Source organism: Delphinus delphis, chromosome 18 (genome assembly GCF_949987515.2).
Source record: "Delphinus delphis chromosome 18, mDelDel1.2, whole genome shotgun sequence".
NCBI classification, from domain to species: Eukaryota; Metazoa; Chordata; class Mammalia; order Artiodactyla; family Delphinidae; genus Delphinus; species Delphinus delphis.
Genome location: NC_082700.1, coordinates 45,197,720 through 45,214,956, shown reverse-complemented (window position 1 = coordinate 45,214,956; position 17,237 = coordinate 45,197,720). Strand labels below are relative to the sequence as shown.

At 32.7% G+C, this 17,237-nt stretch overlaps 1 protein-coding gene across 1 annotated transcript in view; it reads left to right on the top strand.

Moving 5' to 3' along the window:
• DACH1 (dachshund family transcription factor 1) overlaps positions 1-17,237 on the top strand; it is a 414,702-nt gene that overhangs the window by 173,197 nt on the left and 224,268 nt on the right. Inside the window, exon 2 of the mRNA XM_059995618.1 lies at positions 475-590. Within this exon, the coding sequence (XP_059851601.1) occupies positions 475-590 (116 nt within the window). The remainder of the gene's footprint in view (positions 1-474; positions 591-17,237) is intronic.

The window sequence follows — 17,237 nt, the reverse complement described above, 5'->3', positions numbered from 1 at the left end:
CAAACAAGCAGAACATTTCCTTAGGCAGCCATTGCCTTTTAATTTCCTGAAGAACCTTAAAATATCATTCATTACAAGTACTACACATATTTGGTTTTTAAAATTCTCATAAATCAATAGCAGGCTGACTGTAATAATTATTACAAGTTAGTGCATAATTTTCGTGCTGAAGGCTGCATGCAGAACTTTAGCATATGCAAACGAGGCAATTCAAACTGTGTATAGATATTAATATGAAGAAGCAGGTAACGAGGTGCAGGCTATGAATTATGCATCAAGAGTGGCTGATCTTCAATGAGGAAAATGAATTCAGCATGTAATCTAATTAGTGATGGAAGTCTATTACATCTAACTGCAAAAGCAACTGTCCTTGAAACAAATTTATTTACAGTCCATGTTACCACTTGAAACAACTTTGAAATGATGTGTAAGACAACAGCTTAATTGTAAAAATTTTTTGTTTGTTTGTTTCAGTTCTAGACCTGGAAGGCCTCCTAAGAGGACTCAAAGTGTCACCTCCCCAGAGAACTCTCATATCATGCCACATTCTGTCCCAGGCCTTATGTCTCCTGGGATAATCCCACCAACAGGTAAGAGTGCTACCTATTGATGCCGAAAATATTCAAAATCAGCCAGTGCCATAGATATTCACCCTCATCAGTTATATTTTGTTCACACTAAGATAATGTTACTGATGAGAATTTATTTCAAAACTGCATTATGATTATCATCATTTCTTCATTTGAAATAAAATTAAAGAAGTTTAATTGAACACAGTTCTAGGAGTTATTCTAATTAATCCTCTTGCTAATATCAAATGACAAATTCTTATCCCTAATTTCCTGTTAAGGAATTGAAGCTCAGAGAGAATCAGTAACTTTCCCAAGGTCAATCAGCTGGTCACTGGCAGTGGTTATTCAAACTCAGGTCTCTGGATTCTAAGTTTATATTTCATTCCACAAAAACTCACAAAATAGATTAGCATGCATCCAAACAAAAGACTATAACCATGCCAAATAGAAATATCTCCTGTTTCTCCCAAACTATTTCTGTTAGAAGCATTTGAAGGATGTTTATCACTAGAATTTTGAAAATGTACAAGTAAAAGAATAGTCTCGACCACAAAAGCTCTGTACCATAAACAACTTTCATAATGTGCTGCATGCAAAAACAGCTCATTTGATTTTCACCACCTGGATGTGTTCATTAATTCTTTTATATACTTACACATGTCTGCCCACTTTCCATGTTTCATCCAGACTCAGAGCAAATTAAAATTATGATAATAATGATATTATTATTATATAACATATAGTATTTATTAATCCTTGCCATCACGAAAGTTTATTGAGGAGATAGATGTATAAACAGCTAATTGTCATTTCACACGACTGAAACAGGAAAGATAATCTGGCAAGATAAGGAGAAAGTCTTAATTTTTTTCTCTGAATTCCCATATAAATGTTTGCTTTTTCTTTTGTAACATTTGTCTTTCTCTAGGCTGTAATATAATCATGGGTATCTTATTTCACATTCCATACTTTGTTGAAAGCTCCCTGGAAGCAATGGCTCTTTTAACTCACCTTTATTTTTGTGGCAGCATCTGAACAGTTGGTTCACTTTTGTGCACCTTTATCAAGTACCCACTGAGTTGAATTTGAAGTTATTCATTTTATATATTTAACATTTTTTTAAGGTACCAAAGGTTCTTAAAAGTAAATAATTCACATTCCAAAGAAGAGTTGTATCTTTATGCTAATGTTTGCAGATGAAAAATTGAGAAACAGAAAAGTAAAATCCATAGCTGAAAACAACCCAGTTACAGAGCAGGTATCATCATTTCTATTCGTTTACTTTAGTCATGATTCACAAGCTACTGAATCCTACTGCCTGAAATTCTAATTTCAAATTTGATATTTCAAAAAGGAATAGGTAGCATTTTGTTAAGCCTTAACTGTTTTTATTCAACTAGATAAAATTTCCTGATTTGCAGATTTGGCCGGGGCGGGGGTGGGACGTTTGTACTACAGTCAAGATGGAAAGAAGATCTTAATTTTTCATGTTTTATGACTGAAAGACTCAGGTGTGCTAGAAGAAAGACAGAAGAGTCTTGACTTAACTTCTCAATGAATACGTTTTGGGGCTTTAAAAAAATAATCATTTTAACAATCATTATTTTACATTTGATAAGTTTGTGTTGATTCTCACTAATCACAGTTATATTTTGGGTGAAAAGTATTCTAGATTGTTTTTGTATTAAAATAGAAAAGATCTGGTTCCAAATTGCCTGCCAACATTTTAAGGTGAAAACAATAAATACTTCACTACCTAAGCATTGGTGAGATAAGGTGATGTCATCAGAATCTAAGAATAGCAGCACCTCACATAATTAAGACCATAAAGTAACTTTGGGGTAAGTGAAGTTTCTAAACAACTGAAGATCATAAGCTGAAACTCAAAATCAAAATATTAAGTCACAATTTACAATAGCCAGGACATGGAAGCAACCTAAGTGTCCATTCACAGATGAATGGATAAAGAAGATGTGGCATATATATAAAATGGAATATTAATCAGCCATAAAAAGAAACAAAATTGAGCTATTTGTAGTGAGGTGGATGGACCTAGGGTCTGTCATACAGAGTGAAGTAAGTCAGAAAAAGAAAAAGAAATACTGCATGCTAACACATATATATGGAATCTAAAAAAAAAAAAAAAATTCTGATGAACCTAGGGGCAGGACAGGAATAAACATGCATATGTAGAGAATGGACTTGAGGATATGGGGAGGGGGAAGGGTAAGCTGGGACGAAGTGAGAGAGTGGCATTGACATATATACACTACCAAATGTAAAATAGATAGCTAGTGGGAAGCAGCTGCATTGCACAGGGAGATCAGCTGTGTGCTTTGTGACCACCTAGAGAGGTGGGATAGGGAGGGTGGGAGGGAGATGCAAGAGGGAGGGGATATGGGGATATATGTATATGTATAGCTGATTCACTTTGTTATACAGCAGCAGCTAACACAACATTGTAAAGCAATTATACTCCAATAAAGATGTTAAAAAAATATTAAGTCATTTTTGATAGATCCCTTTCTGAAATATTTTACACAATTCCCTAGCTTGGTGAACAGAGATACTGAAGATAGCTTAAACTTGACACATTATTATGGACATTCATTTTTGAAGCAGGATCATTTCATGTATTTCAATTGCTGTGCTGTCTCCTCATACATGCTTTTTAAACTTTTGTTCTTCCTGATATGTTGTGAGCCCAGAAACCAGGGTTTCTCTCAAGCTTATTAAGCATTACATTGAAACAGACCTTCATGAGTCGTTCCAGAGAAAGATGAAGAAATGGAGACTCAACAGGAGAGCAGATTAGATTTGAAGAAGTGGCTTTTGGACAGTTTAATACTCTATAGAGCCCAGGGAATGTCTTTAAAACAGGGCGTGTAAGCTCACTTTTGCCTATTTCACTTAATTCAATTTTTATGCATTTGTCCAAAGATTTGAAGCTGCCATATATTTGACTGTTGCACATGAATTGTGCTGTCTTACTATACTCAATATGATTGCTCTTTTTACACAAAATTTTTCTAGATGGAGAAGTTTAGATTTTAGAGAATACAGAATAATATCTTCATCCCTTGGAGAATGTCATTCACTGTCTTAAAACATTAACTGGAAATTTGATCATCTTAAAGAAATCTTATAGTTCTCAAGAGCATGTAACACTTTCTCCCAAGGAGTAATTTTACTCGGGGAATATAATTCAATATGGACATATAGACTTTTTGTCCCAAGACTTTATTTATATTTGCTACTTTCTTTAAAAATAAAATGTTATTTTTTTCCCACAAGATGGGAAAGATGAAATGTGCTATTTTTTTAAAACAATGAAGAACTTATATGTCAACATTTTTGACATTAAGCAAACTAGTTTGAGGACATTTCTACTATATTTTTGACCTGTGAGTTTGAGTTTAAAATTTTTTTTCCAGGAGTCTATAGTTATATCAGTATCTTTTAAAGACTTGGAAATCATTTTTCTAAAACTAGCAAAACAAACAAACAAACATATAGATCTCAAAAAATAAAAAGAAAAACAAAGAAAGAAGAAAACAACCCACCCTCAAATCTCAAATCCTTTCTAAGATTTATATCATCGACTGACTATAAACATTGAACTGTGATTTTTGTACTCCAAGTATTACCATTTGAAAAGCATAAAAGATGCAGATTTACCTTCAAGATTGCCAAAATTGATCCTGTGAAAAAATTTATTTATTTTGACAATTTATAAAAATCTGTCAATTTGTTTCTAATCATTCCCTCATTTTTCTTTTCAACAATTGAACATTGGAGTTAAATAATAATCTTTCCTTGAGGAATCTGTTTTGCAGAAAAAATTCTGACTATTTTTATATTTTTAAAAAGTGTCTTTCCAGCTCTAAGATTATGTATTTAAGTATCTATAATATGAAAAGAAAAAACTTTGAGATTGCTTATGGAGATTTTGTTTGCCACTTTGGTTGTTCAAGTGGGCTTGTGTATAACCTTTGAAGGGGGCGTGGGCAGATGGTGATAATTTCCAAATTTATGGTTGTCACTGGATGCCATAGCAACCAGAAGTGGAAGTTAATGAAAGAAAGAAGTCTCTTTGTCGAGTCTCACAACACAACACCTCCTGTAGTGCTCCCTACATTTATTTGGACTGAGCACATGTCATAAATCATTTTTGAAAATAAATACCAGTTTAGAATAAATTCATCCTAGCAACAGAGTTCCAATAATATTCATACTTTTTACAGAATCATGTGTATTTTACAATTAAGGAAAGGGTTATTTAGAATTCTAAATACTCCCCTCCTGTGCCAGGAGTGCAACTTGGAGAGCATATTTGGCCAACTTACTGATTTTATCTTTAGGGTAGAATGCAAACTAGTTTTGAAATACAGTTTTCGTGTAAGTATTAAGAAGTAACTCAGTGAGTCTCAGATATTTGCATTTAACATTAAAAAACTTATCCATTACCTCATTTTTTCAAATATATTCAAATTAAATGAATGAATGATTCATAGTTTTGCTTCTTAGATACATCTTTTCTCTCACTGTGACCTCGTAGGCACATAATCAATATGCATTCAGGATAAAAAAAGAAAGAAATTGTGAACACACATGCACTATGCTTAAAAGGTAAGAACTTATAAATGCAATTTTACCATTTTGAAAATAATACTAGACCAGGGCAATATTAACCAGAGTTCATCCCATTGAAACATTCTTTTCTTAAAAAAGAAGAAAAAAAAGATGATAAGAAAGTATTCTCATGTGGATTTATAATTCAAAGACATATTTTCAAAGTTTATATTCTTTATTTTTCTTGCTAAATATTACCAACTAACCAACAACAACATCCAAACTACCTATTTTTGTAGTATCAGCATTTGTAATATTTTAAATTCATTAAGCATTTCAACTTCTGAGGAAAAAATTAGTGTGTAAATATGTTTTGCATATTGAGAAGTGTATCATAACAAATGCATTGTATTCCCTGGGGAGACTTACAAGTAAGCATAAAAGAAAAATGCACAAGTAAAACAGTCACAAATGGATTGATCTTCACTCACAAATTAAAACATAGTAATCTATTGAATGTCTCACTCAAAGAGTAAGTAAGATACAAACTATTTAAACCACTGAAGTTTATGTAGTATGTGTAAGTATGCATTTTCATAAATTTATATGTAGGGAATATTTGTGAAAGTTTAATCACTGGACATTTTGAGGGTAATGCATTTAGCTTATCAGTATTTCATGTATGTTTCCCTTTAAATTTTTCTTGAAGAGAAAAATTAAGTAATATATCTTCTTTTTCCCATTTTGGAAGGCCAGCCTAATACCAAACTTCATCATGTAATGTATTTAGTCTTAAAACTTGTATTGAACACTCTATTAGTTTCCTGTGGCTGCCGTAACAAATTACCACATACTTGGTGACTAAAGTAAATAAAAATTAATTCAGAATTCTGGAGAAGTTCAAAATCAACTATCACTGGGCCAAACCAAGCTATCGGTAGGGCCACACTCCCTCTGGAGGCTCTTTGGGAGCTTCTGTTTCACTGCTTCTGAGTTTCTGGAGACTGCCAGCTTTCCTTGGTTTGTGGCTCTAATTTCTACCTTGTCGTGTGTGTATGTGTGTGTGTGTGTGTGTGTGTATAACTTCTTCCTCTGCGTCTCTTGAAAGGATACTTGGGATTGTATTTAGGGTCCATCAGATAATCCAGGATCAACTCCCCATCTCAAAATCATCAACGTAATCACATCTGCAAAGACTCTTTATCCATATAAAGTGGTATTCCCAGGTTGCCAGATTTAGGATGTGGGCATAACTTTGGGGGTCATTATCAGCCTTGCACACCCAGAAAGTCCCTGGTTGAGATATTATGAGGGGCCCAAGTGTGGTGTGGAAGAAACGCATACCAACAGATTTTGGTGATTTTTTGTTTTCTATAGTATCCCATTATGTATAATACGGCTTGCCACAAAGCAGATATTCAAAATAAATATTTGTTCAATGAATATGGCTAATATATGTTTAGCAAAGGATTTCTGAGAGACATGATTATGCCTCAGAGTTACAAATTTAAACACTGGTGTTATAATGCAGCTTATAAAATCCTATTAAGTACAATTAGGCTCCAGATTAAAGATGCCGAGTCTAGTGCCTAAAGGAGGTGCACTCGGGAAATGGAGGGCATTATTTATTTGTTTGTTTGTGGGTTATGATGGCTACATTTAAGCATTGTCATCATCCATTGATGAAATTTATACCTCTAGACTGATGCTCTAAAGAAGCAATATTTTCAGGAATAAAATGGCAACATAGAACATACTAGCCTTTAAAATTCCTGCATATATGTACTTGTACCCACAGTATCTTGATATAGAACTAATTTAATCCATACGTGAATAAAATGTAGCTCATAATATAACTAAATGCAAATATAGCTTTGGTATGAGGGATTAGATAATATATTTATTAAATATACATTATATATGTATATATTATATACACATCATAATCAAACATTTCAGTCAAATCATAATATGCCCTGCTTATTACTAGCATAGAAATTTATAAAAATCTTTATTTTCTAATCTCTTAGGGCAGATCTGTTATTTTAGATTTAATTACATAACCACATATTACTAGACTTCTGGACAGGCCTCTCATCTATTTAATTTAGAAGAAAATTACAGTCCTTTTTTCCCTAATTTGTTTCCCTCTTCCCAGTTTCTATTGAGTTCTGTAGTCTCTTATGCCTACACTGGACTGGACTCAGTTATAATCTACTTAAACTTCTCTCTCAGTAGATTTGCAGTAACGAAGTTGCTAATATACTTAATTGACTAATTGCAAGGTATTTGCTTCTTTTTTAGTAATATGATGCCTCCTTTGACAGAAGAGAAGTTTATTTACAGAAAAGCAAATCAGATTTTAAGAGTCAATTTTTGATTATGATGGTGGATGGTGTGTGGATTTAGCGGGAGCTTTGTGGATTATCCATTTATCTGTGGGATTCTCATATAGGGTTCTAGTCCCTTGGTTATACAAAATGTCACATGTTGTCTTTTATTGCTTGCTCTAATTTCTTGACCCGTAGGAGGTGCTATTACTATCTTATTTCCTTCCCTAACCAAGGGAAGTGAGAAATACATTAAATAATGTTCATTCAGGAAAAACAACCAACTCTGCTATAGATATATTTTGAGTATTCCTAAAGATGTTGTAGAACAAAAAGTCATACAAGATAAACAGAATTCTTTGTTTAATCTCCTTCTCTGTCTTTGATAGACTTTCCCCCCTTTGGCTAACTTCCAAGCTTCAGTTTCTTCCCCTAATGAAGTGATCTAGCTTTGTTATTAAGGATTTAAAATTTCATGCTGAAATTTCTTTATATTTTCTCCATGCATATTGGAGATACATTTTACACCGTTATGCTCTTCTTTGTAAAGAAGTAGAGTTGCTAATTGCAAGTGTTGACAGGACCAGACATTTCAAATAAACTTGGCAAATGTCAGAAAAATAGCAGTGTTAATAAAACCTGAATTCGATTTCCTAAAACATTCAGTGCCCTAGTCATGAATGAACTTAAGACCTGATTTGAAAACATTCTACATAAAAAACACTGAAAGATTTTATTTGGTTATGCAGTCGTATACACCAATGTTGTACAGAGTGAAGTAAGTCAGAAAGAGAAAAACAAATACCATATGCTAACACATATATCTGGAATCTTAAAAAAAAAAAAATGGTTCTGAAGAACCCAGGGGCAGGACAGGAATAAAGACGCAGACATAGAGAAAGGACTTGAGGACCTGGGGAGGGGGAAGGGTAACCTGGGATGAAGTGAGAGAGTGGCATGGACATATATACACTCCCAAATGTAAAATAGATAGCTAGTGGGAAGCAGCCACATAGCATATGGAGATCAGCTCAGTGCTTTGTGACCACCTAGAGAGGTGGGATAGGGAGGGTGGGAGGGAGCCGCAAGAGGGAGTAGATATGGGTATATATGTATATGTATAGCTGATTCACTTTGTTATAAAGCAGAAACTAACACACCATTGTAAAGCAATTATACTCCAAGAAAGATGTTAAAAAAAAAAACAAAACAACAACATTGTGATAGAACTTCTGAAAGTGCTAATACATCTAAGCTTAATGGATAGGAATATAAAATCCAGAGAAAGGGTGACAACAATACAATTTTACTCTGCACTTCAGATGACATCTGGAATATTATATTCAGTTACGGCATTGCAATTTTTAGTAGGACATTGACAGACTGTGAGAATTAAGAGAATAGCCCAGAAAATAGGGTTTTGGAAATATGGTGATGTTTAGTCTTAAGAAGACTTATAGAGGGTCTGAAGGTGGATGCTAGAGTAGATTCATACTGTGCTCTTCCAAGGACAGAAATTTAACTGATAAACAGTAATTACAGAGAGGTCTGCATTGGCTTCCATAAGAAAGAGCCTTGCTGCAAGGAAAACGATCTAAAAGTGAAGTTTATTACTCATAAAACCTTAATTTTTCCTTCTGACAGAAGGGTTCAATAGGAAAGGGGGGTAAAAAGTTGTTAGCCATAGTACTTATGTTTAATTACTTTTATGGGCTATATTGTTCACGGTACAAAAGTGTAATAGTTAAAAAAAGAATCCTTCATTGCTGGACCATCAGCCAAATCTGAAGGTAATTTTGCATTGGAGGGAGGTAGATTGAATAAGGCAATCTTGTTCCCTTCTAGTTATAAAATTTGATGATTCTATTTTACTTCACTTTGAATTATTCTAAACTTGACATGGTGCCTTTCTGGTTAAAGGGCATCCATCCTTTCAGGGTTTTATACTCATATTCTTTCATAGTTATTGAGTAATTTTTAAAAATTACTTTTGAGATGAATGCTTCATATCTACAAGCTATCATACTGTTTGTTACACTGGTTTTCATGGATGGAATATTAACTCATAGGCAAGACTGTGACTATGGTAGGCTCACAAATATTTTTTTTCCAATTAAAAGAAATTTTAAAATGTTTTTTCCTCCTTTGTTCTCACGGACATTCTTTTAAGAGTACTCTGTGAAGGGGTCCATAGCTATAAGATTGATAGGAGAAAATGACAATCATTTAATATTATATAAGATAATTTTTTTTTAGCTGTGGTGGGATTTGGAATGATGGATGGAAAAAATAGTATTATTTTAACCAGTAAAGATCATCAGAATTGATAGCAGAAAATATGACTCTTAAGGGGATTTAAATGAAAGACCTTGAACTTTACTGTAAATTTCTTTGATTTGACTTTCCACTTTAAAAAATAAAGTCTCCAAGGAGGAGTCATTTCTCTTTTTCTTATTGGAGTATAGTTGATTTACAATGTTGTGTTAATTTCTGTTACATAGCAAAGTGATTCAGTTATACATATGTATATATTCTTTTTTATATTCTTTTCCATTATGGTTTATCTCAGGATATTGAATATAGTTCCCTGTCAATTCTTGAAATTTATGGAAATCTTCCAAAGATACAACTTTTAAAAAGTGTAATAATTGAGCCAGTCGAATATTTTGATCCTTATTTCCTTCATCTATAAAAAAAGAATCTTTTCATTATGTCAAAATTATTTTTCTCATTAAATTTCCATGAATGTCAAATGACACAATTTATAACAGTATTCTGTAAATGATGAAGCTAGACAAAGATAAAGTGTTATTATCGTAATTAAACAGGCTGATCCAAGTGTTACTGACTATGATTGCTGACTCTCTATGCTCATTCCTTTGGATTTAAGAATAAAATTGATAACAAAAAAAAAAAGTATAGCTTAGGTTTAAGAAGTCTTAGCTTGGCAAATTCAAATTCATATAAATGTGCACTCTATAGATATTCCCAGTAGAGGTAGTGAACATTAAAATCTGGTTATTACATGTTTACTTTTCAGGGCTTAATGACAATAAATTCTTTTTATAAATTTTTATTTTTGGGCAGAATAAGACTTATGGATATGAAATATCATTGCTACTGTTATAATATGTGTTCAAACTATCGTAGTCATATATTGCTTTTAGAAATATGCACACTGCAAATGCTAGTGGACCTTAAAAATGAAGATTGCTTTCAATTGATTATAGCTGTATGTTGTGCTATTAATTATTGGAAATGAATTGACATATACTGTAAACAATAAGCCAGTTTTCAAAATGATAAAACTGTAACCTAATTCAATAAATTGAATCAGATTACGCAAACACTTTTGCACTTCATTAAGGAAGTAGTCAGTATAATTAATTTGAGAGCATTTTATCATGTTCACTTGTTGATATATGGCTAAGGATATATATACAGTAGTTTAAACTATTTCCAGATGTACTTTTGTGCCATTTCACATTTTAACTAAAGTTACCATAAGCTGAATTCCTAGAGAAGGCCAAAATGGATTTGATTCTTTTATCTTTGCTGCTTTTAGAATACAATGAGTAGGTTATGATTTTCTTTAAAGACATATAATTTTTTTAAACAACATGACATGGTGATGTGGCTCCTAACTTGGAACTGAAAAGTCTGGCTTTCATTCTCTTCTTCATCACTTCTAGCAATGTGACTGTGGCTAACACTGTCTGGCCTCAGTCATCACAAGGTAGATACTAGTACCTAAAACATCATTTTAGAGAGGAGGAAAAAATGCTAGGAGACTTGTCCAAAATTTCACTATTATGTGCTAGAGACAGTTTTCAATTCAAATTTTCTGACTCCAATTTATTGGTTATTTTCCTACATCAAGCTGCCTTCTGAAATACTTAACTTTATCATGTATAAACCAAACATCATAAGATCTGCCTTATCTCCTACTTGGTATGACTTTGTGAAGAACAAATGAGCTAATGTATCACAAAACGCTTTGCAAAGTCTTATATATAGCAAGATGTCATCTGCTATTTAGTTTTATTACAATGATTCTCGAAACAGGACTTTTGCCTTGTTCCAAATAGAATACCAGTTATTTATCTCTCAGTTTGAACACATCAATTCTGGGAATGATGAGCCTTTCCCTATATTTATGGAATTGGTTTGTAATCATTTTCTCAGTTTTTAAAAAATTGCTTTTGTATCTTCCAATTAGCTCAAATAAAATATTTTTCTCCTGATACAATCTTCTCATGTTGACAGTTACTTTTTGATCTTCATGGTATGTAGAATTTTATGATTCATATTTAATTCGCTGAAATGCCTCCTAATGTCAAATCCTTTGATGGAATATCATTCAATCAAACATATTCCCATTAGTTTTCATTTAAGAAATGCAAATATATGTGGAGAAACTATTTTTCTAAATACATATTTTCTAATGATTTGAGTTTGCCTCCTGAGATGTAAGGATATGACTTAAAGGAACAGTGTGGAGTTTTTTTTTGTTTGTTTGTTTTTTGTGGTATGCGGGCCTCTCACTGCTGTGGCCTCTCCTGTTGCGGAGCACAGGCTCCGGACGCGCAGGCCCAGCGGCCATGGCTCATGGGCCTAGCCGCTCCACGGCATGTGGGATCTTCCCGGACCGGGGCACGAACCCGTGTCCCCTGCATCGGCAGGCGGACTCTCAACCACTGCGCCACCAGGGAAGCCCCAGCGTGGAGTTTTTAAGCATTAAAGGTGATGTAAGACTCTTTGTCTCTTCCAAAGGGCTATGAGATTATAAGTTGCTATTTTGGGTTAGACTTAAAAATGCGATGCTATATCATCAAGATTCTCTTTAAACATGTATAGTATTTAATGTTAAAGTCAATAAAATGTTTAATCCCTCTGATAACACGTATTCCCTAGAAGTCAATTTTTGAGCGGTTCTTTTCCCTGTTAAAACATCTAGTTGAAAACTATTTTTTAAATGTGAAAATGTAGCATTGTGAAGGTTTTCAAAGTCTGTTCTTCTATTTGGATACCTTCACTCACAAATTAAAGCAGTAAATGCCTTTTGTATTATTTATTATCTTGTATTGCTTAATGAAATCCTTCTAGGGGATTATTATATTAGGGTAAAAACATTTCAGAAGAGTTATACAGAACCATGTTAATTCAAAGGAATATAAATGCAAGTATCTCTAAATTCCAAGAAAATTAATCTCTTACTATTAGAATATAACAGTATTTTGAAGTTATTTGAGCAAGAGATCCATCTCATCATACGTAACCTTTAAGTTACTTATTGAATAAATTATATTTAAGGATACCATTCCAAGGAGAACCTGTTACCATATGACCTGTCCATATGAGTTGTCTTTTTGATTTATAACTGCAATTGCTTTCTCGGCATGGATTTCATGACATAATAATATTCTATGAATTTTTGAAATTACAGTGAGCTTCACATCAATCATCTCTAATAAAATACTATATGTATCAATGAGAGAGGACTACTGGAAGGTAGACATTTTAGAAATATGCACTTCTCCCAAATACCAATATTGTTATTTTAATGAAATGGGCAGATTGCTTTTTTTTGATATTCTTTAAATTGATCGTAAAAATGGTCAGCGTCATCACTCCCATCAGCTCGCTATTCTATATTCTTAACAGTAATCTTTATTTTCCTTGAAAGTGTTAACTGTCCATGCAGTTAATTTTGCCTAGACCACTGTTGTTCTTGGCCTGAATTCAAGGAAATATACTGCTTCTGGGGGTCCTAGGCATTAATGTCTTAAATTTCAGGATTCTTGTTAAACACATGTAACATGGGCTACCATTATTTGTCCATGTTTCTTTTATCTGTAAGAATCAGAGAGATTTAAAGTGAAATCTTAGCTATGTAAAGAATTGAGTGTGTGGCTGTATTTTCCTCCACTTTCTCTTCACAAAATATTGTTGGAAATACCTTGAGTTATAGTCTTTCATGCGTAAATATTTATGCTATTCTATGTGAAAAAAATCGGTACCTAGAATTTGCCATTAGCATGGATTTCTTAAAGACAACGTGCATTTCTTAAGTAACATATTTGGAAAACCTATGAATACATTCAAAGACAGCTTTAGTTTTTAGAAAACGTTTTTAAAAACTTTTTCAAATTTAGAGGCTTAACCATGTGGCTTAGAAAAGCCATGCCCATATTGCAGATGTAAAACACAAAAAGAGAATATTTTCACGAGTGAAAATATTTAAGATTTTCTTTAAAATTGTTGTTTGAGTTAATCTACAGGGTACTTCTTGTATGTCTTCTTTATAGATATTCTTGCAGTTACATTGTGTATTTACTATAAGACTTTGTCTATACATACTATCCAATGGAAAGAAATAAAACCAACTTATCAGATACATGTACATTTTACTGAAAAATTGCAAGCACTTTTATACGTAGAAACAGTAGCTATGTCTATACTTTTTACCAATCTGTGTTGAGTTGCTAGCATGTTACCTGGTCAAAGCATTGTTAACTTAAAATGATTTAATCAATCAATATAGTTAATTGGTTAAAATAAGGCGGGGTGCAAACATCTACTGAGTAACTATTACATGGTAGGAAATTTGCTAATATCTAAAGATTAATTTATTTTTCATGTCAAACTATGAAGGAGGTCTTGCTTATCCCATTTTACCTACACATAAACTAAGGCACGATAGCTTAAATAACTTGCTCAAGTTGAAGAGAAGACCTCACTTGGGGCTGAACTCAGGAATGAGTAATTATAAACCCTGTTATCAGTGTATCATCCATTCCAAGGAATGCATTAATCTCCTTAGAGGCTATTTATATTTTGAATAGAATTGAAACAGGGTGAATTGAAATAAAAGATTTTTTTAAAAGGATAGAGTCTAATTCTTAAAGAATATGTCAAATTTTTATTAACATGCTTAATCTTAGTTAGAAAAACTCACACCACAACTTCATGTATTGGACAGATGAATCATATTCTCGTATTGTAGGCATTCTAACCACTGGTTTAATATTGGGTGGAAGCTTAAATTATTTTAAAATAGTTTTATATTTTAAATAGTTGAGATGTTCAGTGCTTTGATTTGGAGGCTTAGTATAGAGGCAGCAAAAGAATAGAGTGAGTGATGTCAAAAATTATATTTCAGAATTTATAATCAAGCTTAATTGCTTAATAAGCCACTGTGTTTGAATTTTAATTCTAACCTGGCCATCCTTTTATTAAGCATTTGTGGAAAAGCCTATTAAGCCTTTTTTTATTTAAAACATTGCACTTTGTTTGCTAAATAATGTAATGCTAACAGACCGACAAGTGTTTCATGCTATTAGAGTTATTTCTGAACTTTATGAATAGTCAAGGATAGTGTAGTATTACTTGTTAAGTCCAAAGCATACTATTCTATCCTAAATAATTAAAGAAAATTTCTTAATTTTTGTTAATCATTTACTCTTTGGGCTTTCATTTGCCCTATTCTTCATTAGTAGTAAATCTCTATGCTATTACTTATTTGTGCAATTGATATACTACCTGATTGAGGCATTGTAACAACTGGCTTCCAAGGGCAGTTCAGTGTAGGCTCTTTGACTCCAAGAATTATAGCAATACTTTTCACTATACTTTATAAAACACTATCCTGTTTGATATAATTGGCAAAATAGTTGAAGCTATATTTGAGATATTTAATTCTTAAGTTATTATTGTAACATTTTGGAAAATAGAAAATTACATAACTTGTAATTCTACTGTGTCATGTACCATATTTCCTTTTTGTTTATAAATGCTGAGTCCTTGCTCACTTATATACTAAATATGTACCAGAATATCCTATGTCTTTCTATTTTTCAATATGCGGTGAACCAGTTGTTTATAAATATAGTATACTATCTCAGAGCAAATATGGTGGATTCACAGTTTCATCATTGGCATCATTACAAATTTTATATCAGTCTTCAAAACCTAGGTTTAGGATTCTTTTATTCCCCTTTGTATTGTATCTGTAATAATTGTGAGCACTTGAATTTTTACCAGTTTCACATTAAGATCTCAATGAACAGGAAATAGAAACAATTTCAATAATTTATGCCTATTAAGCATTTCAAATTCTACATTTATGTTATTATGCTATTTCATCCTGTTTTTCAAAGGGGAAAAAAAGTTGTTTCTGAAATTCTTAAAGAGTTTAGTCTTGATAGAAAAATGAAACTGTAGCATTTTTTATTTTACATTAAATCTCAAAATCCAAATAAAAGATTTGAATATTAGGATCTTGCTTAATTTTGACAATTGTCTTAAAGTGAATTTAGTGTTTAATGAAATTTTCTGGACTGATAACTCAAGACCTGAAGGGAACAATTCTAGTAGTGAGAAAGTAATTTTCTGGCCTAATTACACCTTCGACCTCACTACAAAGTCTGTCAACAAAAGTGCCAGGTTTGATCATGATTTTTTTTGATGTGTATTCCCCAATCTACCTCACACAGGAGACTTTTAACAGTAGCATTTGGTATTTGCAACCTAACTAAGATTTTACATCTGAGAATCAAACCTCAATGTACTGTTGCCAGTAGATGAGTCCCTTAAATCCCTTTTAGAGTTGAAAAATTATATGAGTATTAGTGAACTTTACATATTGCGCTCTTTGGAAACCTGCATGGCTATATTATTTGAGATGGCCATGCAAATTATATCAAGTATTAGCAAATGAATGATGAAAAAATTGAACAGCTGCGGTCTCTAGAATCTATTTCTTATCTGTATTCACTCTAAAGGCCTACAGAGTTCTAAAATTTGGGAATCTATACAACTAGCCTCTTATGGTGATGTGGGTCCCTGATTAGCCTCAACCACTAAATACATTTCCTTAAATTTCTGAGTCTGGGTGTCCTTATATTTCAGTGATATAATAGTTTATGTTTAATTGTTTAGATGTTAACTCTTGAATACTTTCTCCAATAACTTCTTGACCAGAAGACATTTAACTGCTGCATTAAAGATCTGTCGATGTTTTTCATATGAACCCAAATTTTCTCCCCAACCTGAATTACCTATCCTCTCAGCCTAGCCTTTTTTGCCTTCTCTTCCTCCTCTTCCCCCTTCCCTTGTTGAATTTTATTTAAAATAGTTTAAATGTCAAGGTTGTTAGTGAAACCTTGTGTTTAGTGGAGGCTACAGTCTGATTAGAGAAACAAAGTAGTGAAAGGTAACTGATTGATGTTATTGAGTTATTGTCTCGGCTCTTTCTGATTTTAATTCCTCCATCTACTTCTGATAAATATTTTTCTCAGAGTAGTTACACACACAGATACACGCACTCACACACATTCCTAATTTCTAAACAAGTAAGGGGTGTATAGTCATTAAACACAATATCTTAAATTTGCAGCTAATCAGAAATAAATATTTGTTATCATGAAACATACACATAATTATATCAGAAGTCACTTTTGGAATACACACTTTAGAAATGGTTATTAATGTATTCAACAAATATTTATCCTGAGTTTTAGGAGTTAAAAGATAAATGACATTGCTACTCAATAAACTGTAATTGAGGGTACAAAGAGGCAATTACCAAGAGAGATATACAAAAGCACTATAGGTTTTGTAAAGAAGAAGAGGAAACGAGGGGTTAACAGGATAATCATTGTCATCACTGTGGAAAGTGGCATCTGATATTGGCTTAAAATGGGTATGATTTGATGAAAAAATTTATTTGTATAAGCACAAGTATATGAAAAATAAATTTGAT